The sequence below is a fragment of the Neopsephotus bourkii genome, unplaced genomic scaffold (assembly GCF_033783945.1).
Source record: "Neopsephotus bourkii isolate Nb327-2 ecotype Australia unplaced genomic scaffold, CSIRO-AGI_Nbou_v1 NB_281, whole genome shotgun sequence".
In the NCBI taxonomy this organism is placed as follows: domain Eukaryota; kingdom Metazoa; phylum Chordata; class Aves; order Psittaciformes; family Psittacidae; genus Neopsephotus; species Neopsephotus bourkii.
This window is the reverse complement of record NW_026900790.1, coordinates 1,204,876-1,229,670: the sequence shown is the minus strand read 5'-3', so window position 1 is coordinate 1,229,670 and position 24,795 is coordinate 1,204,876. Positions and strand designations below refer to the sequence as shown.

The window sequence follows — 24,795 nt, the reverse complement described above, 5'->3', positions numbered from 1 at the left end:
AAGTTACTTAGTAATATTACACAGTAATAAACTATGGTTAATAATTCTAACCTCAGTCATACTATAGGAACTTTAAAAGAGAATTTGCACTATAAATTTGTTATCACACAGGCTTTTAAGTCTGAGACAATAAAAAGAATAATTGAAAGTCAAATTAAAAAGCCGACACTGACAAGTTCATGAAGGCTCCTAGTTCCAAACCAGTAAGGTCCTGTTAAACAACAGAACAGCTGTCATAAGATGGTTGTTGCATGTATAAGTTATTAAAAGAGTAATTGAAAGGAATATAATGAGACTTTGCTTTGGGGAAGGACATCTGAATAGAAAAAGGCTTTTGGATTACAGAGGACCTTATCTAGGTGTTCCTGCTCCGGCAGGGGGATTGGACTAGATGATCTTTTGAGGTCCCTTCCAATCTCTAACATACCGTGATACTGTGATACTGTGACCAGGGGCAGCCTAGTTTGGGTATTTCTTACACAGTAATGTCATTGTGTGCCACAGACCATCCTCATGAACGCCAAAGCAAAACTGGCAATTACAGGAAGAAGACATTAAACCGTTAATATTTTTCTTCTTTCTGACATTGGAAATCGCTGTAAAGTTCACATAAAATTTAGAAATCACAAGAGTCAGGAGAGAATCACCTTTTATCACCCAGGACAAATGATAAATGCAGAGGCAAAGTTAGAATTTCCTGTATTTTGCAACTGTTGTTGATAGAATGGATATTTAATTCATTGATTGAGGAATATTGTGGGAGCCATAAATAAGAACTAGGTAAATCCTAGAGAAGAAAAGATGATACAGGTTCAAGAGACACATGATTTAATGGGACACTATTAAGTTCCTTTGGGCTTTTATCAGGGACAGTCGAGTACAGACCTTCAAAGCAAAAGAAAAGGGAATCTTTTCCCAAACTAAAATCATGGAATGCTGTGAATACAAATTATAAATGGATTCACAAATTGAACTAACCAATTCAATGGATTTACTGTGTTAAACATAATGATTCACATGCAGCTTTTGTTTAGACAAAGTTCCCAGACAAAGGTTGGTACCCATGACAGGGAAACCATCACTCAGGGTTTCTTGTACTGACTCCTTCAAATGACCTAGCTCCTGTCAGATGTAGAAGGTGAGGCTAAAGGGATTCTGGTCTGATGCAAACCAGCAGTTCCAGATTCTTATTCTTGGCTTCCTCTTACCTGTACAGGATTCTTTAACAGATTTAAAACTCTGAGGAGAGGCAGATCTTCAATGTGCTTAAGTTCGTGCAGCTCAGCAATCTAATCAGTGACAGAAAGAGAACATAAATAGCAGCAACAGAATCCATGATAACTATGGGGGGGCTGGGGGGGCAGAAAGGTATTTTAGTCCCTGCTTTTAAAATCTGGACATAAACCAACTTCATTATACTCACAAAACAGGTATATATGTTAAGTGCATTCAATAAGGCACTTTTAGCCACAAAAGGCAGACAACTTGTATGTTAGCTGGAGGAGCAGCACAACACAGACAGCAATTTCAAACCACCTGATTTTTTGCAGCTCTTTCAAATGTCAGGCCCTGACACATTCAGGGCCGATATGCTTAAGTGAAGCAATTGTGCACTTATATTTGTGTTTTAGCTGACTGGCAAAAGAAAATCCTTCTAAGAAGAGTTTCTTTTCACTGCAGCTCAAGTCATCCTACCCAAGTTGCAGCACTTGCATGAAAAGCATCCGCATAGCTGTCCTTGGCTGTGTGTGTCCAGAGGATGATGCCTTCCACTTAAGGTCTCCTCTGTCCACAGAGGAAACCTGGCTTGGTTGCACTCAGGCACATCAGACAAGCATTAGAAGTTAAGTGGGATTAAACAGAGTTTGTGTGCCCAAACCAAAGTCTCACTTGAGGCACTATAAATGCTGAAGGAGCAGTTGTAAGGTTATCAGTTAAGTGCACCTAATGGAATTCATGTTGCCTCATTTTAGCCACAGCATCACAGAATGGTTTGGGTTGGAAAGGACCTTAAGATCATCCAGTTCCAACCCCCTGCCATGGGCAGGGACACCTCACACTAGATCATGTCACCCAAGGCTCTGTCCAGCTTGGCCTTGAACAATGCCAGGGATGGCATCTGCTAAACTACTTCAAATCAGTACCCTAACCTCACTTTATCATTAGTGGAGTGGCAGTTCCAGAGGTCACTGGATCCATGGTAGGATGGGATGAATGGCCTTGCAATGCTTGATACCTATTCTCCCTCCACTGCTGAAAGACTGAACTTAGAAGACTCCAGATTCTCTCCCTATTCTCAGTCTGAAAACACAAACCTCCACCATAGCCTACCCAGTATTCATTCATTATCAAGAAGCCCACCATGAAACAGTTTTGACTAAGTCAAATGTCATTTGGGTGGATTTCATAAAGAAATCCTAGAATGCCAACTGTCAGAATCTGGAAAACCACTCAACATGTGTAAGAGAGACCTAGTTTGCAGATAAACCAAGCATTTGAGATCACGCTCGGTGGTAAGAGCTCAAGAAACTCAGATCTTTCTGTGTCAATTAATCAAAATTCACTTTAAATTCTCTTTAAATTTCCTTCCTTCAGAAGGAAATGTTCAAAAACCGGTGACTCATTAAAGAGTTTCAATAACATCACTGAATAGGCAAATTCTGATGAGGTAAAATTAATAGCTTTACATGCTAAAGAACAGTGCAAACTATATGAGGCAATGGTGGTGTTATTAGCGCTAATAGCAACCATACTATTAGTTAGTTTCCTGGCTTGTGCAATTGATTTATCTTTAAATGTCAACCTGAATACAGTGTGAGAAAAAACAATTCACAGTCTTGTATTACATCCTGTAAATGTATCTTGCAAATGGAAGAAATGACGGAAAATTATCAATACAGTCAAAATATCAGTAATATCCTGATTTATGTTTTTATAACTTATTTTTCTTGCATAAGGAGATCCAGATTTGATGTTAAAATGACTCACGAATTTTCAGTTAAGTCTCCAGTTCCCAGTCTTTTCAGGTAAGGAGGCTGGAAGATCAATATCAGTAGCATTACATGTATATGGCTTGGGTTTCAAAACCCAAACCCAAATGAGTTTGACTGTATCATTGTACTGCCAGTGGATACTGCTGCATAATGAAAGCTGCTTTATAATAGAGTCCATGAATTCTGCCCCATAGGATGTTTCCAGCTGAAAGCTCAGAAGAATCTGTGGTTGTAAAATTAGGCTTCCTGAGGCCTGGCAGTAGAAAAGCTGTGATATAAGTAAAGAGCCTCAAGAATAATCAAGCTGTAAAAGCTGCATGCTCATCCCTATCTTATCCATTCAGAAAAACGCTGTTAATTATTTATGTATGTGAGCACTAAATGCTACAGAAGTGATACCTACATAAAGATAAACCCATATGGAGATCTAAAGCCTAAGGAGTGCGCTATCAACCAACACTGGAGTAAAATATGAAAGGAAAAATATAACCTTTTATAATTAATTTCTTGCAGATTTTAAGATTCTTTGATTAAGCCTTACAAGGGATTGGATTTTAGAAAAAAGATTATGCATTCTTAGAAAAAGCTATATTTTATATATATTAAAACCAAGTATGCTACCTGGTTATCCTCTAAGTTGATCACCTGTAGTAGATCATGTTTCTTCAAGCCTTCTAGACTAGTTATTTTATTGCTGGAGAGGTCCAATGTCTGTAGAGCTTTCAAGCTGGCCAGCCCAGTTATCTTCTCAATCTGGTTAAAGCTCTAAGAAGAAATGAAAGGACACAAACTGCTGATGAAGTTCTACAGACAGAAACCAACATTCCTGAGGAAGAACAGAATTCACTTTGTTATTGAGAATCCTATTACAAATAGGCCTGTTACGCATTAGCGGTATCTTCATCTTGAGATGACACATTACAGCTTTCCACATTGCTCAAAGAAAAAAGAATCAACTCTCTCTGATTAACTTATCTTCAACTCACCTGGAAGAGCAACAAGAGACAACAGCATAAGAAAGAGCTCCAGCATCCTTCTAAAGCTGATCCTAGCTAAAGGATACCCTTGTCAGCATCCAAATTAAAATGTAGAAAATAGATATGCACATAAAATGATCGAATATATATACATAAATACATAGAATTTCCCTCTGTAATCATGGTTATATTTACACTTATGATTACAGAGTAAATAATCAAAATATGAAGGCAGAACAATACAGTAATGCCTTCTTTGGACTACTGGCAATCTCTAGGATACACAAGCTTATCGTGATGCACACTAAGTGAAGGCAGACTTTATTTACTGTCAGTGACAGCATGCATAGGCATGTTTAAAACAACCCCCAAACAAACAAACCTAACTTACTCTTAGTTTACATAGATTCTAACACAATAAATGCCCCAAGCTTTAGTTCTAGACTCTAACACAAGAAATCCCAGACTGGTTTGTGTTGGAAGAGACCTTAAAGCTCCTCCAGTTCCAACCCCTGCCACGGGCAGGGACAACTTCCACTAGAGCAGCTTGCTCCAAGCCCCTGTGTCCAACCTGGCCTTGAACACTGCCAGGGATGGGGCAGCCACAGCTTCTCTGGGCACCCTGTGCCAGCGCCTCAGCACCCTCACAGGGAAGAGCTTCTGCCTAAGAGCTCATCTCAGTCTCCCCTCGGGCAGGTTCAAGCCATTCCCCTTGGCCTGTCCCTACAGGCCCTTGTCCCAAGCCCCTCTCCAGCTTTCCTGCAGCCCCTTTAGGCACTGGAGCTGCTCTAAGGTCTCCCCTTCAGCAGCCTTCTCTTCTTCAAGTTGAAAAAATGATGCAAGCTTTAGTTCATTAAAGTCTAACACAAGCTTTTGAGAACTCATAAACAACAATCATTGTTTTCCATTCTTCCCGTACAAGGTACAAGACAGAAGACCTACATTTATCACTGGACAGCAGATGGCTTCGTTTGTCAGGGCCTCACAAATCACATACTCGTTTCTGCTGTGAACTCCAAATAGATGTAACATGCTGAAGTTCTGTACTTATCTTTGTCCCAGTGGCCACACGTACCCAGATGGCCTCTCACCATGATTTCTTCTGGATAACCTTGCAAGCTCTATTTTGACATCAGCATCACCTTGTGCTGAAAGCTTGGAAGCCTCATATTCTATTAATAAATATTTAGGAACTATTGAAATAAATAAGGCAGCTGACTCTAATGTGAATCCAGTTGTCTGTCCTTGACATTTTTCCTGACTTTTAAATGTTTAATTAGGTTATTAATAGCATGGAGGCTCCTTCTTCTCTTCCTGTTCTTCGTTAGACCTCTGGTTAATAGGATGCAGCTCAGAGCTTGAGCTGCAAAAGGCTATGCAAGAGATGCACGTAAAATCCTGTGAACAAAAGGGATTTGTGTAGAGATCTTTTTATTTTGCAAGGCATAGAGTTCCTAAGAGTCCAGTTCATTAGAGCTGCACTTCTTAGTTTTTTGCAAGTATAAGCAGAATAAAGGCGCTTTTTTGGGTATAGCTAGGCAGTATTTACACGTTTTGATGTCTTCCTGCCAAACTTCAGACCTCACTACTCTTTCAACCTAAAAATCTCCAGGGAAAATGGAAAAGAAAGCTGAATCCATGGGAAGAGAGGGGATGGCTGCTCCCACGAAGAACTGAATGTTATTCTAACGAGTAAAAGGAAATGCTGTGCTAAAATCTGCCTATTTACATAATTTCCACATGAGTGTGTGCTTTGCTAATTAAAAAAGACGAGCAGTTGTATAAATAATCGTATCAGCATGTAAGAACCCAACCTGAAGCACGTGTTCATATTAATAAGCTTTAGCTGTTAACACAACCTCCAAAGCGTTTTGCAGCAGATAACCTATTACTAGTAGAATTATTACTAGGCCTTTTAACAGATGAGGAAATCAGTGCAGACAATGGGTGAGGCAGTCAGCGTAGTTCTCCCTGAAGAAAAGATCACCCTGTCAGCTTAGATCTTTGTATTCCTCTTATTTCAGAACTCTTAGACATGATTTTGCCAATCTGAGTTCATCTTATCCACTAAGAATGAGACAAAATCCAGTTTTATTACCACTAAGGGCATAACTGAAGGCAGTATATATATGTATATATATATATATGAAAGGGAGGTAGATTAAAAATAGGTTAGCGAGCACTATTTGAATATACTACTCAAAGCACACTCTTGTCCACTTTTAAGTGTGACTCACTCCCCGATGAGAGGGGAGGCTGCTGTGCAGAGCTCGGGGTGCAGAGAGCGCCTGCACTGCTCTGGTGAGGGGAGGATGCGCAATGGGCAGGGCTGCACTCGGTGCAGGTCCTCCTGCAGCAGGGTCTGAGCTGCGGGATGCTGTCAATAGGCTGCAAGATGTCAGGGAAGCTGAGAGGAAGCAGCACTGCACCAAACTCTGCACAGGCATCAAGCATCCACTGTAGTTCATGGAGGAAAGAAGGAGACCATTAACCTGGGAAGCTGGGAATTAGTGATAAATCAACAAAAAAGGAGGAAGAAGACAATTAAAAGCAAGGGGCTTCCTCCTAAACCTGTTGCCCCCACGCAGAACCGCTTTGCTGTCCTGCAGGGGCTCATGGGGAAACGCACTCCTGCCAGAAACAGCCGGCTGATGCACTAGTAGAGATCTCTACTGGTGCTGCCAGGAAAAAGCAGCGGGTCGTAGTAGTAGGGGACTCTACTTTGAAAGGAACAGAAGCACTCGTCTGTCGGCCTGACCCAGTCTCAAGGCAGGTGTGTTGCCTACCAGGGGCACGGATCAGGGATGTGGCAGAGAGGCTGCCTGCTCTAGTAAGTCCCACTGACTATTACCCACTTCTGGTGATACATGTGGATACTAGGGATATAGATAGTAGTAGCCTGGGGAACATAAAGAAGAACTACAGAGCCCTGGGAGAGGTGGTTAAGGGCTCTGGAGCTCAGATTGTCTTCTCATCTATTCTCCAGGATACAGGGGAGGACCTAAAAAAAGCTAGGAGGGTTGGCCAGGTTAATAAATGGTTGGAAGGCAGACGCAGGCACTGTGAGAATGGAGACCTTGGGCCCACTGTAGGGGAGGATCTGGTTTGAGAGCATCTTAAAAACCTGAACGTACACAAGTCTATGGGACCGATGAAATCCATCCGTGGGTCCTGAAGGAGCTGGCAAATGAAGTTGCTAAGCCACTGGCCATCATATTTGAAAAATCATGGCAGTCAGGTGAAGTTCCCAACAACTGAAATAAGGGAAATATAATGCCCATTTCCAGAAGAGGAAAATGGATGACCCGGGGAATTACAGTCTCACCTCTGTGCCTGGCAAAATCTTGGAGCAGATTCTCCTGGAAGGCATGCTAAGGCCCATGAAAAACAACAAGGTGCTTGGTGACAGCCAGCATGGCTTCACTAAGGGGAAATCTCTGCCTGACCAATTTGATGGCCTTCTATGATGGGGCTGCAGAACTGATGGACAGGGGTGGAGCAGTTGATGTCATCTACCTGGACTTGCGCAAAGCGTTCGACACTGTCCCACACGACATCCTTGTCTCTAAATTGGAGAGACATCAATTTGATGGATGGACCACTCAGTGGATAAAGAACTGGCTGGATGGCCACACACAAAGAGTTGTGGTCAATGGCTCAATGTCCAGCTGGAGACCAGTAACGAGTGGTGTCCCTCAGGGATCAGTGTTGGGACCGGTCTTGTTCAACATCTTTGTCTCTGACATGGACAGTGGGATTGAGTGCTCCCTCAGCAAGTTTGCCGATGACACCAAGCTGTGTGGTTCGGTTGATCCGCTGGAGGGAAGGAATGCCATCCAGAGGGACCTTGACACGCTTGTGAGGTGGGCTGATGCCAACCTCATGAAGTTGAACCATGCCAAGTGCAAGGTCCTACACCTGGGTCGGAGCAATCCCAGGCACAGCTACAGGCTGGGCAGAGAAGAGATTCAGAGCAGCCCTGAGAAGGACTTGGGGGTGCTGGTCGATGAGAAAATGAACATGAGCCGGCTTCAGTGTGCGCTTGCAGCCCAGAAAGCAACCATATCCTGGGCTGCATCAAAAGGAGCGTGACCAGCAGGTCGAAGGAGGTGATCCTGCCCCTCTACTCTGCTCTCGTGAGACCTCACTTGGAGTATTGTGTGCAGTTCTGGTGTCCTCAACATCAAAAGGACATGGATCTGTTGGAACAAGTCCAGAGGAGGCCACAAGAATGATCAGGGGACTGGAGCACCTCCCGTATGAAGATAGGCTGAGAAAGTTGGGGCTGTTCAGCCTGGAGAAGAGAAGGCTGCGTGGAGACCTCAGAGCAGCCTTCCAGTATCTGAAGGGGGCCTATAGGGATGCTGGGGATGGACTCTTCATTAGGGACTGTAGTGATAGGACAAGGGGTAGCGGCTTCAAACAAGGGAAGTTTAGATTGGATATAAGGAGGAAATTCTTTCCTGTTAGGGTGGTGAGGCACTGGAATGGGTTGCCCAGGGAGGTTGTGAATGCTCCATCCCTGGCTGTGTTCAAGGCCAGGTTGGATGAAGCCTTGGGTGACATGATTTAGTGTGGGGGGTTGGAACTAAATTATCTAGTTGGAACTTGATAATCTTAAGGTCCTCTCCAACCCTAACTATTTTATGATTCTATTCTATCTTTATTTCTTTCCTGAATATGGAAGCAGAGATTAGTAGAAGAGCCAGGTCTTGATGGGTACAGACCATAGTTGCTCTTTTCTGTATCAATTACTATAGAACAGATGAAAAATCTTTAAAATTTCAAAAGGATTGGAAAAGAATGTTTCTATTCCTGAGAAGGGATTCCTTCACTTTATCTAAAATATTTATGTAGGTGCTTGAAACTAATGTAGCAAATCTGAGCATATTTCTAGCTATAGTTTTTCAGTACTTATTTTTAAAATCCCATTCAATATATTTTAAAATCATTATTTCTAAGTAAAACCTGCTAAGAAGTAGCCTGTTGTATTTTATAGCAAGTGAATGGCATTAAAGATAGGTAGGTTTTGCTTGTGTTTCTGCACAACCTCTATATTGATGGCTCTTTCTATTAAATATCTTTAAATGATTCAGAAGAAAGCACTGAGATTATTAAGGTCATTTTACAAGTATGGGGCTGAGGAACACCGAGATTAATGCCTTCCCAAGTCTTGCAGAATGAGTAAGATGCATGCCAACAAGTGAAGGCATTGATAGAGGTCTATATTTGGGCTAGTTATCCTTGGCTACCTTCATAACAAACAGGCATGTCCAAGGCCTGATGCATCTTGTGCAATGGAGACGTCAGCAGCTGGATCAGAATAATGAAGTGTTTGAAGTGTCCATTTCTCTCCACTGACATTTGAGGCAGCAAAGAACAAGTAGCTCAGCTGCACTCACCTGAGCTGAAGCAATCTGAAGCCAGAGAAGATAAATCCCTCTACAGCACCTACAAATATAACCTAGAAAAACTGTATTTAAACAAATATACTCTAGATCTCTTGATGCAAAGCTGGCAACATAAAACTTCCCATCTCATTACAAGAGCCTTAAAAGAGTAGATAAAAATCCTTTAATAGTATAGCAGAATTGCATCCTAGAGTTGACTTGTGTTCTAAAACAAAAGCATCTCAGTCCTCACTTTTCCCTCTCCTGTCCCAGCTCCCCGCTATCATCAACACAACTTTGTGAGGAGATGCGCTTAAAACGAATGAGTTCAATTCATTGTTTGTATTGTGGGTCTTGCACAGTGACTTCTTACACATCACCTAAGCAACAACAGAAGCACCCAGAGTAAATGCAAAGTATCTTTGGAAACATCCAGAACCCAGCTGCACATGGCCCTGAGCATCCTCCACTGAAGATGGCTCTGCTTTGAGCAGGAAGCTGGCTTAGATGACCTTCACAGCTCCCTTTTAACCCATATCATGTTATAATTATGTATTAATAATCCAAATGTGTCCAGAATTACAAATATCTCTGAAAATATTTTAATGTAACCAATTTCACATTTATTAAGGGATTCATATAATAATAAAAGACAGGAAAATAACTAGAATTACTTCTTTCTTACCAGGTTGAGTATTTTGATAGGTAGGTTCTCAAGGCCACTGATTGCAGTAATTCTGTTGTGTGACAAACTAAGGTGAGTCAGACTGTGACATCTCCCCAGTCCTTGTATCTCCTCTATGTTATTAACTACACAGAGGTTTTTGCAGTTAAGGAAAAGAACTGAACACAAACCCTTAGCAGTTAGTTGCTAAATTAGCCAATGGAGCTGAATTTTATGGTGTGGGGAGCTGGACATCAAACGCTTCATGATAAGGAGTTTTAAATCCCAGTTATTCACTCCCACCCCTATCCTGGAATTTACTGCCTCCACGTTTGACTGACACAGCTTTTGGTAGGGCAGAAGGACAAGTGACACAAATCAAGATAGAAATATCCTTCCTCTCCTTTTAGAGAGGTTCTTAACTCTGGTTGTTTCTGTGACCTGGTTTACAATGCAGTCCTTCAAGGTGGCATAACCAGGCTGATGCCAAATCAAGAGTAATGAAAATGAGGGAAGAGGAGTTTAGGGGAGAAACTACTACCAGCACCTTGAAAATTATGCTGTAAATCTCTGGTCTTCTTACCAGGTGCGCATATGCTGGCTAAAACATAGGAGTATTTATCATAGTATGGTTTGTGTTGGAAGGGGCCTTAAAGCTCATCCAGTTCCAACCCCTGCCACAGGCAGGGACACCTTCCACTAGAGCAGCTTGCTCCAAGCCCCTGTGTCCAACCTGGCCTTGAACACTGCCAGGGATGGGGCAGCCACAGCTTCTCTGGGCACCCTGTGCCAGCGCCTCAGCACCCTCACAGGGAAGAGCTTCTGCCTAAGAGCTCAGCTCAGTCTCCCCTCGGGCAGGTTCAAGCCATTCCCCTTGGCCTGTCCCTACAGGCCCTTGTCCTAAGCCCCTCTCCAGCTTTCTTGTCAGCCCCTTTAGGTACTGGAAGGTCTTTGACTTTGAGCAGCACTCACATGAGGTCAGCCGTAGAATACAGGCACATGGATCATTCACCAGAGGAAGGTGTGGTCTATTTATATAGTACTTAACTCAACATGGCTTCAAACTGACCTTGACCTCCAAGCATCATACACAAATTACTAAAGTCATAACAGTCAACGGTACTATATGGGGCTATTTCACTCTAAATTATACCTGTTCTGTACTAGCCATCTGTCCTGAAAAGGGAAAATGTATTTTAAATTACCATTAAAATCAACAGCAGCAGTACAAGTAGTTAGGATTCCTCTCAGCCAACTTCAGCATTAACACAACTTACCTTCATTCCTTACACAAAGCATGTCTCTTTTGACAACAAGCCATCTCTCTTACAACAGGATGAACTGCAGAGGTACCTGACTCTGTAGCTCTGAAATCAGATAACTCTGATCCAGGCATCTAATTGTTTAGTGACTGAAGTTCGATGAGAAGAATTACTTGTATTGTTAATCTCCAAGCTGGAGTGAGTTAAATGAAAACCCAAGAAGTATAATTGGGAACAAAAAATAGCCAGCACATGCAGGACACAGACAAATGCCTTCAGGCAATCACAGAAGAAAACATTTTTAATTGAGAAAATGAACTCTGTCTGCAAAGAGGGAATGAAAGGTGAATTGTTATTCACATTTCTGGTCTTAGCAGGCAGCAGATAAATGATCAAGATAATTTTCTCTCAGTCTGAATGATACTGTAACCAAATGAAATATAAGCTTAGGCAGAACAAATGGAATACTGTCACCTAACTCTGGTTTTTCCTAACTACATTCCTACATAGGTACTTAATTATACCCAAGTTCTATACTCAGAGGCCTTGATGGAGAAGGAGAGGAGAAGAAATGAGTTAGTAAGCACAGATTTAGCTTTCCATAGGACTTCACACTAGGCTGATTTTAGAAAAGAAACCAAAGCCATCCACAGGCACTAATGTTTGACAGATATTAGAAATAAATTAAGTTGATCACTGTATTCAAGTGCATGTAATTATACAGAATCATAGAAAATTTAGGGTTGGGAAGCACCTTAACATCATCCAGTTCCAACCCCCCTGTCATGGGCAGGGGTGCCTCACTCTAGACCATATTGCCTAAGGCTGTCCCCAACCTGGCCTTGAACACTGCCAAAGATGGGGCATTTACCACTTCTTTGGACAACCTGTTCCAGCACCTCAGCACCCTCACAGGGAAGAACTTCTTCCTTATCTCCAACCTGAACTTCCCCTGTTTCAGTTTGAACCCATCACCCCTTGTCCTATCACTGAAGTCCCTGTATTGTCCCTATTGTCCCTGTACAATCCCTATCACTACAAATCCTATCACTACAAACCCAACTTTCTTCTGGTCCACAATGAAGGGAAATCTGGGTTTGAGGAAACAGGGAAACTGAATGTTGGGGCAGTTTCACTGGTACGTTTTAGCAGCCCTGCCAATGCAAACCATGCACTAAGTGCCAGTTGTTGGTGTTTGCTGGCTGGTATCTGAAAGCAGTGGTTCACAACCTTCAAAATCTATGGACTATATATGCCCATAAAGACAATCGAATCAAGTAAGTTCTTACAATGAAATATATTTAAAGCAGCTTTTAGTTTCAGTAGTAAACTTACAGACTTACAAAGACAGCTGAAATCAATGCAAAAATTTGTCCTTAACATGAATTTAAAAATACATAATTTAAGGCAGATTCTATATGACTGCTAATCTGTAGTGCTCTCATCTAATAACAGTCTCCTTGGGTTTCTTTACCAGTCTTGCATGACGTTTCTGATAGTTAAGGGAAAACAGAAAAGAAATTGAAAAGCCTTCCCAGGCAAAGCTGCAGCTAAAGTGGAGTTTAAACTGCATCACGTGTGTGATGAACAGACAAAAACTGTCTGAAAGAGACCGCAATTGGCTCCCAAACCAAATCTTGCAAAATCTGGTTCAGAATTATTCTACTGGAATGAAAAAAAAAAAGGTAATTTTTACATTCGGGTAAGGAAAAGTAAAGGTGATGATAAATGATCTCAACTCTGCCTGCAGTGCTGATAGTGGGGTGGAAATGTGTGAAACATAGTTGAATGAGGCTTTAAAGACCATCACTTAGAAGCTGATGGTATTAAATATCTCTAAGTGTAACCACCGCCTTATATCATGGCATGACAGTGGCCAACCTTGGATGGCTCAATGCTTCTTCACGTGGCATATAAGCACTGGAGGAAAAGACCTTTGTCCATGATGGTGAAAAAGAATACAGCTAAGGAGGATCTGTTCTGGGTTGCTGTATTTTTCATTTTCCTTGGTCCACTGAATCAGTTTTCCCTCATATTTTCCTCTGCATATGTTAGATGGTGGACAAGCAGTGCTCACCTGAAAAGAACCTTCCTTTACTCAGTGCAAAGCATTAGCAATCTTGCATGTGGGACTCAGGTGCAGCTGGATCCAAGTTAGCAGGCTCATTCAGATATTAAGTGGTTTCCATATATGAAAGGAGACTGCTTCCCTTTCAACTGACTCATAGAATGGTTTGGGTTGGAAAGGACCTTAAAGCTCCTCCAGTTCCAACCCCTGCCATGGGCAGGGACACCTTCCACTAGAGCAGGTTGCTCCAAGCCCCTGTGTCCACCCTGGCCTTGAACACTGCCAGGGATGGGGCATCCATCTGAGGAAGAAAAGTTTGGGTGTGGAAAAACTATTAAGCCATACACATCAATATAAGGCAGCAAATTGCTCAGCTCTAAAAACTAATACAATCAAGTTTAGTCTTCTAATGACTTAGTATAGTGCTTTGTCAGCTCTTACTGCCCAAGCTGTCTCCTTCTCTGGTTTGGGCAGTTTCCTCCTGAAATACTCATTTATAAACCTGTCAGGTGTGCTTGTGTATGCACTTGTCAGAAAAAAAGTTGCAATGACCTTACCATCTGCATCATAATTTACACAAAGGTGTTAAGAAATGCTTACTTACTGTCAACAAGGAACGCCTGCCAAACAGCTCTGCTACTGCATGATATCTAACATAGTATTTTCAGTTAGGATTTCAGCGAACAGCTTGTTGTGTCTGCCATGTCTTCAGTGAGAAGTGCTTGACATGGGTTAGGAACAGTGCCACTTTGCTATTCTAAATCCTGCACTTCTAAATCCTGCACTCGTTTTCCACTCTTTCAGAGGCTCCTGTTGCAACTGTATTCCTGAAGCAAGTTTTCCTCCCCATTGGAATGGCGTCTTCATTGCCAAAGGAAGAAATGGAAGACAGCACGCTGCTGCACTGAAAGCAACTGAAAAAACACTGCCTCAGATACACAATGCACATCTCTGATCTTTCTTCCCTTTTCAGTTTGCCATGTGGATTTTGCTCTGTGAGGGAGAATTAGACTTGCAAAGGGATAGTGTGTCAATGCCATTTGCTGACAAGAATCCTGTCACCTGCACACCTTCTAAAACGTGTGAATAACATAACCTGGGCACCCTGCACGTGCTTTATCTGCTCCTACATGAAAAAGACATTGTATTAATATTGTTGGGTAACAGGATAAGAGGCAGAGAAAAAACTGCCACAGCTTCTGTCTTTTCTCTTTCATGGAGTGGAAAAGCAAGATACCATTCCTGAAGCAAAGAGGAAAGGCTCACAAGCTCTCAAGAAGCAATTTGAAGCGAGACAGCTCTCAACATGAAACTCCAGATGAATTTTCAGGAGAGTCTTTAGGAAGACCAAGAGTGCTATGGAAAATGAAGCCATGAAGAAACTTAATGTTCAGGTTCATGTTTATCTGATTTCTGCCACAATAGTGTTTCTAAGCCCACAAAGTGGGTACCACAGTGGCGACAGTGGGGAGCAGAACACCTCTGTTCTGTGTACTTCTCTCAGCACATCCAGGAAGGTTTTCCTTTCTTAAGGATTCTATTCATTGTCACTAAATGGTCTTGTTCTCCAGAGAACCTCTACAGTCCCTGTGTATTAGCTATGTTTAAGATTAAACAACATACACGCTTTCATTTAGGGGAGCTTAGTCTTCCAAGCTGATTTCCTATTCACCTTTAGGACATAAAAATACTGGCATTACGTATTACCTCTGCCATGCAAACACAGTGTGGCATGTCACTGTTTCAGCTCTACATGATGCAAAGTGGAAGGTTTTTGTGCTCCTCTAGTGTGCTAAATCCTTAACATGTATACACAAATACTTTAAAACACACGCATGCCCAAGTAAATTAAGATCAGTATCACCACCAGTGTTTCATCTTTCTTCTAAAGACAAAACTAACATGAAGAAACAGGTACCCATGTGAAGCAAGTTCAGAAAGCAAACAGGCAACTTTTCTCCCATTCGAGTTTCCGTAAAGGATACAATCCAGCAAGAGTTTGGTGAGTGACTCGTATGCTGACAAGTTTTCCATTTTAGGTATTTGATTGTATGAGAAATCGACTACCTAAAGGAAAAAAGAGAAAGAAAGTTAATTTTATTTCAACAGCACATAGAGGTGTCTTGTAAAAGAACATGGCTCTTACATTAAACTTGTGATCAAGGGTGTGGAAGATCATCAATATTAATTCAGGGAGAGGGGCCTTGGACAAGGGCCTGTAGGGACAGGCCAAGGGGAATGGCTTGAACCTGCCAGAGGGGAGACTGAGCTGAGCTCTTAGGCAGAAGCTCTTCCCTGTGAGGGTGCTGAGGCGCTGGCACAGGGTGCCCAGAGAAGCTGTGGCTGCCCCATCCCTGGCAGTGTTCAAGGCCAGGTTGGACACAGGGGCTTGGAGCAAGCCGCTCTAGTGGAAGGGGTCCCTGCCCGTGGTTGGGGTTGGAGCTGGAGGAGCTTTAAGCTTCCTTCCAACACAAACCAGTCTGGGGTTAAAACTGGGATATAAAAAGAAAGTTCTTTTTTTATGACACACAGAATTCACATTTTGAGAACTCCAATACTATACTTTGTTCCAACAACATTCTCATTAATGGTCCTGTAATTATCCAGACATATTAAAAAACTAACGGAGAAGACAGAGGAATATATGGAGTTTGTATTTCAAAATACCCTCTTGCTTTTAACAACCCAGTGGGCTACAAGAGAACTACAGCAAATTGAAGACTACCACACAGCTACAATTCAAGAACATAGAAATCATAGAATAGTTAGGGTTGGAAAGGACCTTAAGATCATCAAGTTCCAACCCCCTGCCATGGGCAGGGTCACCTCGCTCTAAACCATATCATCCAAGGCCTCGTCCAGCCTGGTCTTGAACACTGCCAGGGATGGAGCATTCACAACTTCCTTGGGCAACCCATTCCAGTGCCTCAACACCGTTACAGTAAACAACTTCCTCCTTATATCCAATCTAAACTTCCCCTGTTTCAGTTTGAACCTGTTACCCCTTGTCCTAAAAAACTTGTTTAAGTTTTAACCCATTACTGTTTAAGTTTTAACCCATTACTCTTTAAGTTTTAACCCATTACCCCTTGTCCATATGTTACAAAATGATTGGCACCAGTCAATTTGAAGGGCAGGAACCAATCCCACTAAAGGTCTGATGAATTCAACAAGGAGGCAAAAGTTCTGGCTGTATTTACCTCCGGCTAGAACAGCTGGTTTTACAATACAGCTTCCCATGGCATGCAAAGGTTCAGAGTGTGAAAGAAAGTGAAGGGGCTGAAATGTCCAGCATGAAATACCCAAAGACTTGGAAAAAGCTATTAAAATGTCAAATGAGGTAAGAAAGAACAAGGAAGGCAAAAAAAAATCACTTTTGCATATGTCCAAATACAATGTCTAAGTTAGATTTAGAAATGGGATAAATTTAAACCTACAAAATGCATATTTGGCAACTTACCTTGAGGTTTTTAGGTGGTTTAAAACCAAAATACGTAGTCAATCCATTGTTGGAAGCATTCAGTTCTAGTAAGTAAGGCATGTAACTGACACAAGAAAGATCTAGTAACAAAACAAAAGGTCAAATCCCTTACTTGAACGCATAGCTAAATGCAGAGGTCATCATGTCAAAAAGGGATAGTTATGTCTAAAAGCAATCAAGAATGAATTTGTAGTTACATATTCAGAAAGTGATGTTTAAAGTGCAGATTACTAACACCTTCTACTAGAAAAAAAGACAGTTTCTAAACCATAAAGAATAAATACTCAAATTCTACATTAAATTTCCATTATGTCAACTGATTTATCCATAAACCAGAAGATAGTTTTATATTCCAGCTACCTCTGGAATGACAGAGAAACTCTCCCTGTCTTAAGTTAGTAATCACTGGAGAAAAGTATTTCGGCCACTACTGAAGACTAAATAACCAGTTGCTATGGAAAAGTCCCTGCTCTGTTCAGACCCAGCCTTCTCAGACAAGCTGTAAGTAAAATGAGCATGGAGAATTGCTGCCTCACAAAACTGCTGCTATTCTTGGACTCCAGCACCTCAAGTGAAATGAACTTGAAAGAAATAATGCAACAGGTTGCCCATCACAGCTTATTCTTTTTGGTGTTAAATGAGTTGAGGAGTATGAGGGAAGAGGGAAGGAGCGGGAGATGGAGTTTATCCCAGTCTCTATTTATTACCTTTCTAAATCATTTTTCACATCTTATCACCAATGGGAAACCTTGGCAAAGGAAAGCCCAAGGCTGGGAAAACTGTTCCAGACATAACTTTAAATATTATGATGTCTGCAGATGTAAAATCTCAACCTTAACCTTGTATTGACATGCTTGCTTGCATTGTATCTTTGGATAATAAACTGGACAATAATCTCCATGTTCTCACTGATAAACATATGCTGGCACAGCTGCCTGAATGGTCCATACATCACTCTCATGACTACTTAGCCATGGCCTCACTCTATAGAGCAGTAGTTACACCATTAAAATGTAGACCAGGCTTTGTGATACTAAAGCTACATGGTAGAGTGCATTTCTCATCTTACATGATTTCACAAGCCAAGAATTTACTAGTGTATTTACTACATACCATTAATTTTATTAGATGAAAGCTCCAGCTTCTGTAGGTGAATGTATCTGGAGAGAATGCTAATGTCACTTAACTCATGACCCTGGAAAGATAAAGAAAGGGACTTTAATAACTGGCTGTATAACTTCAGCTGCTCTCCCAAGATACACACAGTAGCAGGAGACATTGAAGAGCTGCCTCAAGGTCCCTCAGGATGGCATATACAGAAAGTGATGTTAGAAAGGTGAAAATGTCAAAAGATGACTTTAAAACACAAGCAGGAGAGATATCTGCAGCCAGGAAAAATGCCAGCAAAACAATCTGCATAGAAAAGGGAGCAGCAGCATCAGGTAAGCTTTAAGAGACACAACCATTGACCCATTTCTGAAGGGGCAATGGATGCAGCATTCTCAGGTGTTTCACATGCTCCTGTATTATTTCCCTCCAGCTGACTGAAGCAGGAAGATGTATTTTCACACCTGAAGACTGGGTAAGGAAGAATCTTACTGCTGTTGGTACTAAGTGCAAAAAGACTACTGATATACCGCTGTTAGCAGGAGCCATGCTGTGTCTTGTCAGAAGTCCCATGTATGTGAAGCAGCATTGACAAATAGAGACAAAAACCTGCCTCTTGAAGGGTTGTTTTTTTTACTAGACCAGCTATTTGGTGTTGAAAAGAGGAAATCTTTGAGCAGAGAAGCACTTTACTTTGATGGTCTTTGCTCATACTTACTGAAAGCGACAGGTTAAGATAGACGTATTCAATACCAGTGGCTGAGCGCCCCAGCTCATGGAGTCCCTCAGCCACGGTGTCTTCATCCAACACTCCCTCAAACTGACCCTGTAGAGCAGCAGAAATGGGAAAGGAATGGATTAAGGGGGGATTTAGGAAATGAAATTCCCCACAAGGGGGCTGTTTGGGTTGCAGCTGGGAGTGGAGTTTCATAACGAAGTCCTCTAGCACTGCTTTCAGGGCTCCATCACCCTACTAAGGCACTACAGAATGTTTAACACAGCCTCAAGACAGATAAACAGAAACATGTCGTGTCCTGCCTCCATACATTTGAACAGGTTCAACAGGTTTCTGCTGGGTTATTTTTACCTCCTGATTTAAATGCACAGCTCTAAAGAGGAGCCGTTTCCAGAGATACTGAGCCATGAAACTCACATTGCTCATGGATGTTAACATCTCAGCAAATCGGCTCTAACATAACCCCAGCGCTGCACCCCGATATGCACGTTACTGGAAGCCGTTTGAATTGGTTCAGCGTGAGCAGCTAGCGCTGCTCTTCAGAGAGCAGCCTTTGCAGGGAGGGCACTTGACAGATGGCACTAATGAACCACTGCGTAGGTTTAACAAGAAAATAAGCCAATGGGTTGTGAAATCCCTGCAAGCTTGGAGAAGTCGCACAATTGCTAACCCAGGGACCACGATAAAGAGTGCTTCAAATGGTAGTCATCTGAACTGTAGCACCTACATGTTCTAGCAATGGAGACTACACATCCAGATATACAAGGTCTTAATGCTGGGGCAGTGGACACTGTTAAGCCCAGCAGAGCAGAGAGAAAGATGCACTTCAGTCTCAGGACTGGGTGTATAAGCAAGAAAGGCGTTTAATCTGGCCATTCATATGCCAGTTTATCCTTAGTCTTTATATAGCAAAAGAGGAAAGGGGGAATCCAGAGGTATTCTGGATACTGTGGGAATAAAATAAACCCTAAAAAAGGCAGAAATCAGAGGTGAGGGGAAGAAACCAAACCAACCTTTCCCCTCTTTGGGGAAATGAGAAATCACTACCTGGTGCTCACACCAACTTCCCCTTCTTTCCCCCATAACAACACTGAGCGATGAGGGGGGAAAGGGTTGTTCCCTCACAAGCACAGCCCTCCTCTAACAGCTGGGAAGCACTGAGCTGAACCTCTGTGTGCTGTGGCTCCTCTTCCCTTCCATCCTCCTCCTGCTTGTCCTCTTGCTGAGGCAGGCTGGGTCTGTCCTGGGCCTGCTGGGGCTGCGGTGGCTGAGGAGGAGGAGGAGGATGAAGCCGCTCGTCGAGGCTGTTGCCTCCTCGTTTCTCTTTACCCCCAGCCATGAGCTGTAATGAGGGCGCGGAGGGCGCTGCTCTATTGATGCTTCGCCCCGAACGACCACTCCATCACCGCTCCCTGCAGGCCGCCGGCAGCTTGTTGCTCTCCCGTTGCCGTGGAGACAGGGGGCGGGCGACCGGCGCCAGCCAGCCAATAGAAAGGCGGCTGGCGTAGCGGTGCAGGATGGGAGTTGTAGTTCCTCTTGCAGCGCTCACCCGCAGCGGCCGTGGAGCAGCAAAGCATCTTGGGATTTGTAGTCCGCCTCATAGGCGACCTCAGCGGGCACCCCGGGGGCTGTTGCGGCTGGAGGCAGCGCATCCCTCTCACACAGCCTCCTCCTTCCTCTTCTTCCTCACTCTCCCACAGCAGGGGCAGGAGCGCGTTCACCTCCATCTGTGTGTTACGGACCAGGGTGGTCAGAAAAATAATCTTCAGGGCACTGGTATCCAGCTACAGAGCCCCAACACGGGCTCGGTCCACGATGGGGGGGCTGCTCAATGGCACCGTGCTGCCAGTCTGCAAACCTGGCTTCTCATCGGCTGTTTTAGTCACAGGCCAGCCCTGGTCTTCCTGGGTTTTGTCTGGGAGGACGAGTAACACTGATCATTTATACTGGGAATCACAGCCATCCTCTGGGGTGAGGGTCTGTTTGAAATGGTGAAGTAATGGGTTTCCTGAGGAAAAAAATACCATTTCAGAACTGATGGGGAAAAAAATCTATACAATTTTGCTGGAAACATTTGGGAAATAATGGTATGTGCATAGACTCCACAACTCACTAAAGTTGTAAAGTAGGTATGCTTCATTCAGCACTGAGGCACATGGGGGATAGCTCCTCCAAAGGCATGCACACCTCAGTGTTGTTTTCCCCTACATTTATCCTCTAAAGCTATACATATGCATGAGGTTGCACAACACGCCTATACATATTCATGTCCTATCCCTGCTTCATAGTATAATGAGCTAAAAGGTCCTTTGCGCCTGCGCAGTGCCTCCTGGTGGTCGTGGGCGAGGGTCTCAAGATGAAGTAAATGAGTCTTCCTCAAGCCTGAACTTTTCACCCTTAGTGGTTACTGATGCTCCCTGGAGGCTTGGTTATCGTCCAAAGCACAGAGCCTATTTCAGCCTGCCTGGGTGTCCAAAGGACGGGAACCAAGTTATGGTCCCTACCTCTTAACAACAGCCATGTCCTTACACCTTGCTCTGGCACACACGGCGAGTTCGATAACCATGAACGAGCAGTAACATTGTTAAGCAAGCGGCTTAACCCTACCCCCCCATACATCGGTTAACCCTTCGCATCAATAGAGATCACAGTGGGGAAAGTAAATTCACAGCTTTTGAAACAGCTTTGCTTGTCCTGGGCTTTCTTTTATCATCCTAGAAGGCAGCCTGCTCCCACAGCTTGGCTTATGGGGTGCGTGGATCATCTTGGTGCCATGGATGAGCTCAACCAGCATAGAAGTTTTCATACCGTGCTTCCCACATCCTAAAACACCGGGCAGTCGGGTCACCCCCTGTAGGAGGTGGGGCACTTTTTACACACCTGAGTTGTAGAAACATCAATGTTGAGCTGAGTCTCATTCAAAGAGCCCTTAAAGGGCTTCGAGACAGCCACAAGCTGGGTGAACTTTGTGCTATGGAAAAGCTATGAGGGTTTAGGAAGAAATAACCTGCAGAGAAACTTTTACTCCGGATCACAACCTTGGCTGAGTGTCACCCTGCAGCCACACAAGGAGGAGCACCCTGCCTACTGAGCCAGGTTCCTACAGCAGCCAGAAGCACCTACAGCAGCAGAGCCCTACTGGGACCCGATACTGCTCCCAGTGCTTTCCTGTCACTCAGCTAATGGCTGTTGGAGTCTCAGAGCAGAGAACGGGAGTGATCTGGAGCCTTGTGATTGCTCTGGAGGCCCCAGCATCTGTGCTGGGTGGCAATGACAGCCACCAAGTGCAGATACTGCCTGGCACAACCCAGGGTTGTGGGGAGCATGGGCTGTGTGGTAGGACAGAGAACACCACAGCAGCCCATGCAAAGCACAGTAGTAACCCTGGGCTTAAATCCCTTATATACATACACACTTTTTCTGTCCAGTGCTCTGTCTTTGCAAGCTGAAAGCCAGCCAAATACCTCAGCATTCCCCAGACTCCACATGGGAATCAAACGAGAGGTGGGCAGATGGGTGGTGTGAAGGCAGCTGAGATGCTCAGATACAGGAGGCTTACAGGAAGGTACTTGTCTGAGCTCCAACCTCTCCAAGAGGCAAAGGTCACACATAATCAAATCAATAGCTAGCTGGGCAGCTTGTCCATGTAAGATGGGGCTGGAGCCTTCATGGGAACAGATGATAGGAAAAGGGCAGGACCAAATCCAGTTTACATAGACTGCCATCGAGCTTGGAGCAGAGCCAGCAGGACTAATGAGTTCTCAGCATGGAAGTGTCCCAGAGCTTATTTCCTACCATCTGGAAAATGCCTGCCCTTCCACTGGGATTTGTGATGGTTCAGACAGGAGAAGGGGTTATTAAAACCTCAGGAACATACTTGTCCTCCCTCCCTGTCTCTCCACAAACCCCATCTATTTGGCTTGGCAGTGCAGGGACTGGCTGCCTGATCGTGCACTCCGAGATGGAATAGCTCCTTTAAGACCCCTTTCCACGAGGGATGGCAACAAGGGTGAAAATAGGATCATGTACTTTGGGCTGGAGAAAGATTGTTCATGAATGGGGCTGTTAAAGAATGAAGCAGATGCCTGGGTGGTGATGTCAGTCTTGGTAGATGAAGAAAACAGTTGGGGTGGTGGGAAATGTCACCCCAGAGCTCCTTCACAGACTGCTCTGGGTTGGAAGGGACCTTAAAGCACCTCCAGCTCCAACCCCTGCCACAGGCAGAGACACTTTCCCCTAGAGCAGCTTGCTCCAAGCCCCTGTGTCCAACCTGGCCTTGAACACTGCCAGGGATGGGGCAGCCACAGCTTCTCTGGGCACCCTGTGCCAGCGCCTCTGCACCCTCACAGGGAAGAGCTTCTGCCTCAGAGCTCAGCTCAGTCTCCCCTCGGGCAGGTTCAAGCCATTCCCCTTGGCCTGTCCCTACAGGCCCTTGTCCCAAGCCCCTCTCCAGCTTTCCTGCAGCCCCTTTAGGCACTGGAGCTGCTCTAAGGTCTCCCCTTCAGGAGCCTTCTCTTCTCCAGGCTGCCCCAGCCCAGCTCTCTCAGCCTGGCTCCAGAGCAGAGCTGCTCCAGCCCTCGCAGCATCTCCATGGCCTCCTCTGCACTCGCTCCAACAGCTCCACGTCCCTCTTGTGCTGCTGCCCCAGAGCTCAAAGCAGACCACTCGCACTTAACCTTTCCCTCCTCCATGTGCCAGGGATGAGCCCTTCACAGGAGCTGTGTGCCCATGGATATTTTGGCATCCTCCCATCCAACCCCTCTGCATCCAGAAACAGGATTCTCTAATCCACTGAAGGGAGGGTGGCACAAAGGGTTGGCTCTGTTTGCCCAGAGTTTTTGGGGTAATCTACTCACATTTAAGGAATCATTGAAAACACTGGAGCCGCTGAAGGAGTGTCCTTCTTCTGTAATCAGCTGGGAAAGAGCTAATCATGCAGATGAGGGACTTTTACAGCTCCCCTAAATACCTGGGCTTCTCTTCGGAGTGATTAATGAGTCCTAGCTCAGTGTGGGGCCCAGTTACTCACAGCCTCATCTGACACCTTCCTGCTCTTCAGGGGAGAAGGGGGATTTCTGGATCCACCAAGGAGACAGACATCTTCTAAGGCAATGTCCTCCCAATGGAAGAAGAACAGGGAGGCGAGACAAAGGGAACTCACATCACAGCTGGCACATCCCAGTGGACATCAGCAGTTTGAGGTAGGCTCAATCCCCAAACCATGCCTAGAGGAGCCCTCGCTGCACTGGGTTTCTCAAGGTGAAAGCTGAAAGGAGGGTGTGGAGCAGTTCAGGCAGGTGAGAAGTGATTCCAGCTGTGCTAGTGAAGGACAACTCCTTAATCTGGTGTTCCATCGCTACCAAAGAGGCTGCTGTGGCACAGAGGGTGAGCGATGGCTCCCATGTTGCGTTTCAAACCGTGTTTGGCCATGGTGTGAACTGTTCCCCACGTTCTCCTGGCTCTGGAGCTGCAACCAAAACCCCACAGCAGAACGGAAGCTATAAACCAGGAGTTATGATCCTAATAAAACCTTCCCCTATTGACAGAGGGAGCGTTTCATACTCAGAAGTGTTAACTGCAAACGCTGGCCTTAAATACATTAATTTACTGCTCAATTCCTAATACAATCAGGTCCCCCACACAAGCCACATGCAAAGCAGATTTACAGCACCCTGATTTACAGTGGTTGACCAAGAAGCACCAAGCAATAAAATGACCCAGCTGGATGGGGGGGAGGAGGAAAAGCAAACCTGAAGTGCTGCCTTGGTGTTCCCGAGTAGGAAGAGAAGGAAGGTGTAAACCAGGCAGCTTTGATGCTGCTCAAACCATGCTCGATGCAGCTTTGCAGGTCCTGGCTTTTATGTGATGGAGCAGAGGTGTCTGTTTGACACCTTCCCGTCAGCTTATTCAAGTGGCTGTGTTCTTGGTACTCAGTGTGCTGGGAGCACGGCCAAAGCCCTTCAATCACTTCCCTGCAGCCAGGGCCTTGGGTTTATTCATTTATCCTTGATCTTCTTGTGTTTCTTGCTGCGCTTCCCTGAGCTTTTCCAGTGCACGGAAGGGGGTGTGTGTGTCACACCTTGCACATGGAGAAGTCCCCATGTGGGGACAGCTGCC

The 24,795-nt window shown here is 44.3% G+C and overlaps 1 protein-coding gene across 2 annotated transcripts in view; it reads right to left on the bottom strand.

Moving 5' to 3' along the window:
* The window catches only part of LRGUK (leucine rich repeats and guanylate kinase domain containing), a 57,398-nt gene extending 38,492 nt beyond the window's left edge, over positions 1-18,906 (bottom strand). Inside the window, exons 1-7 of one of the 2 annotated variants that reach the window (XM_061346819.1) lie at positions 18,661-18,895; positions 17,949-18,030; positions 16,815-16,915; positions 15,340-15,421; positions 10,046-10,170; positions 3,615-3,758; positions 1,209-1,289 (exon numbers count right to left, since the gene is read on the bottom strand). In XM_061346819.1, coding sequence (XP_061202803.1) covers positions 1,209-1,289; positions 3,615-3,758; positions 10,046-10,170; positions 15,340-15,421; positions 16,815-16,915; positions 17,949-18,030; positions 18,661-18,873 — 828 coding nt within the window. In that variant the 5' untranslated portion in view covers positions 18,874-18,895. Of the gene's footprint in view, positions 1-1,208; positions 1,290-3,614; positions 3,759-10,045; positions 10,171-15,256; positions 15,422-16,814; positions 16,916-17,948; positions 18,031-18,660 lie in introns of both variants that reach the window. The other variant, XM_061346818.1, reaches the window with a different exon arrangement.
* Between the last annotated feature and the right edge of the window lie 5,889 nt (positions 18,907-24,795).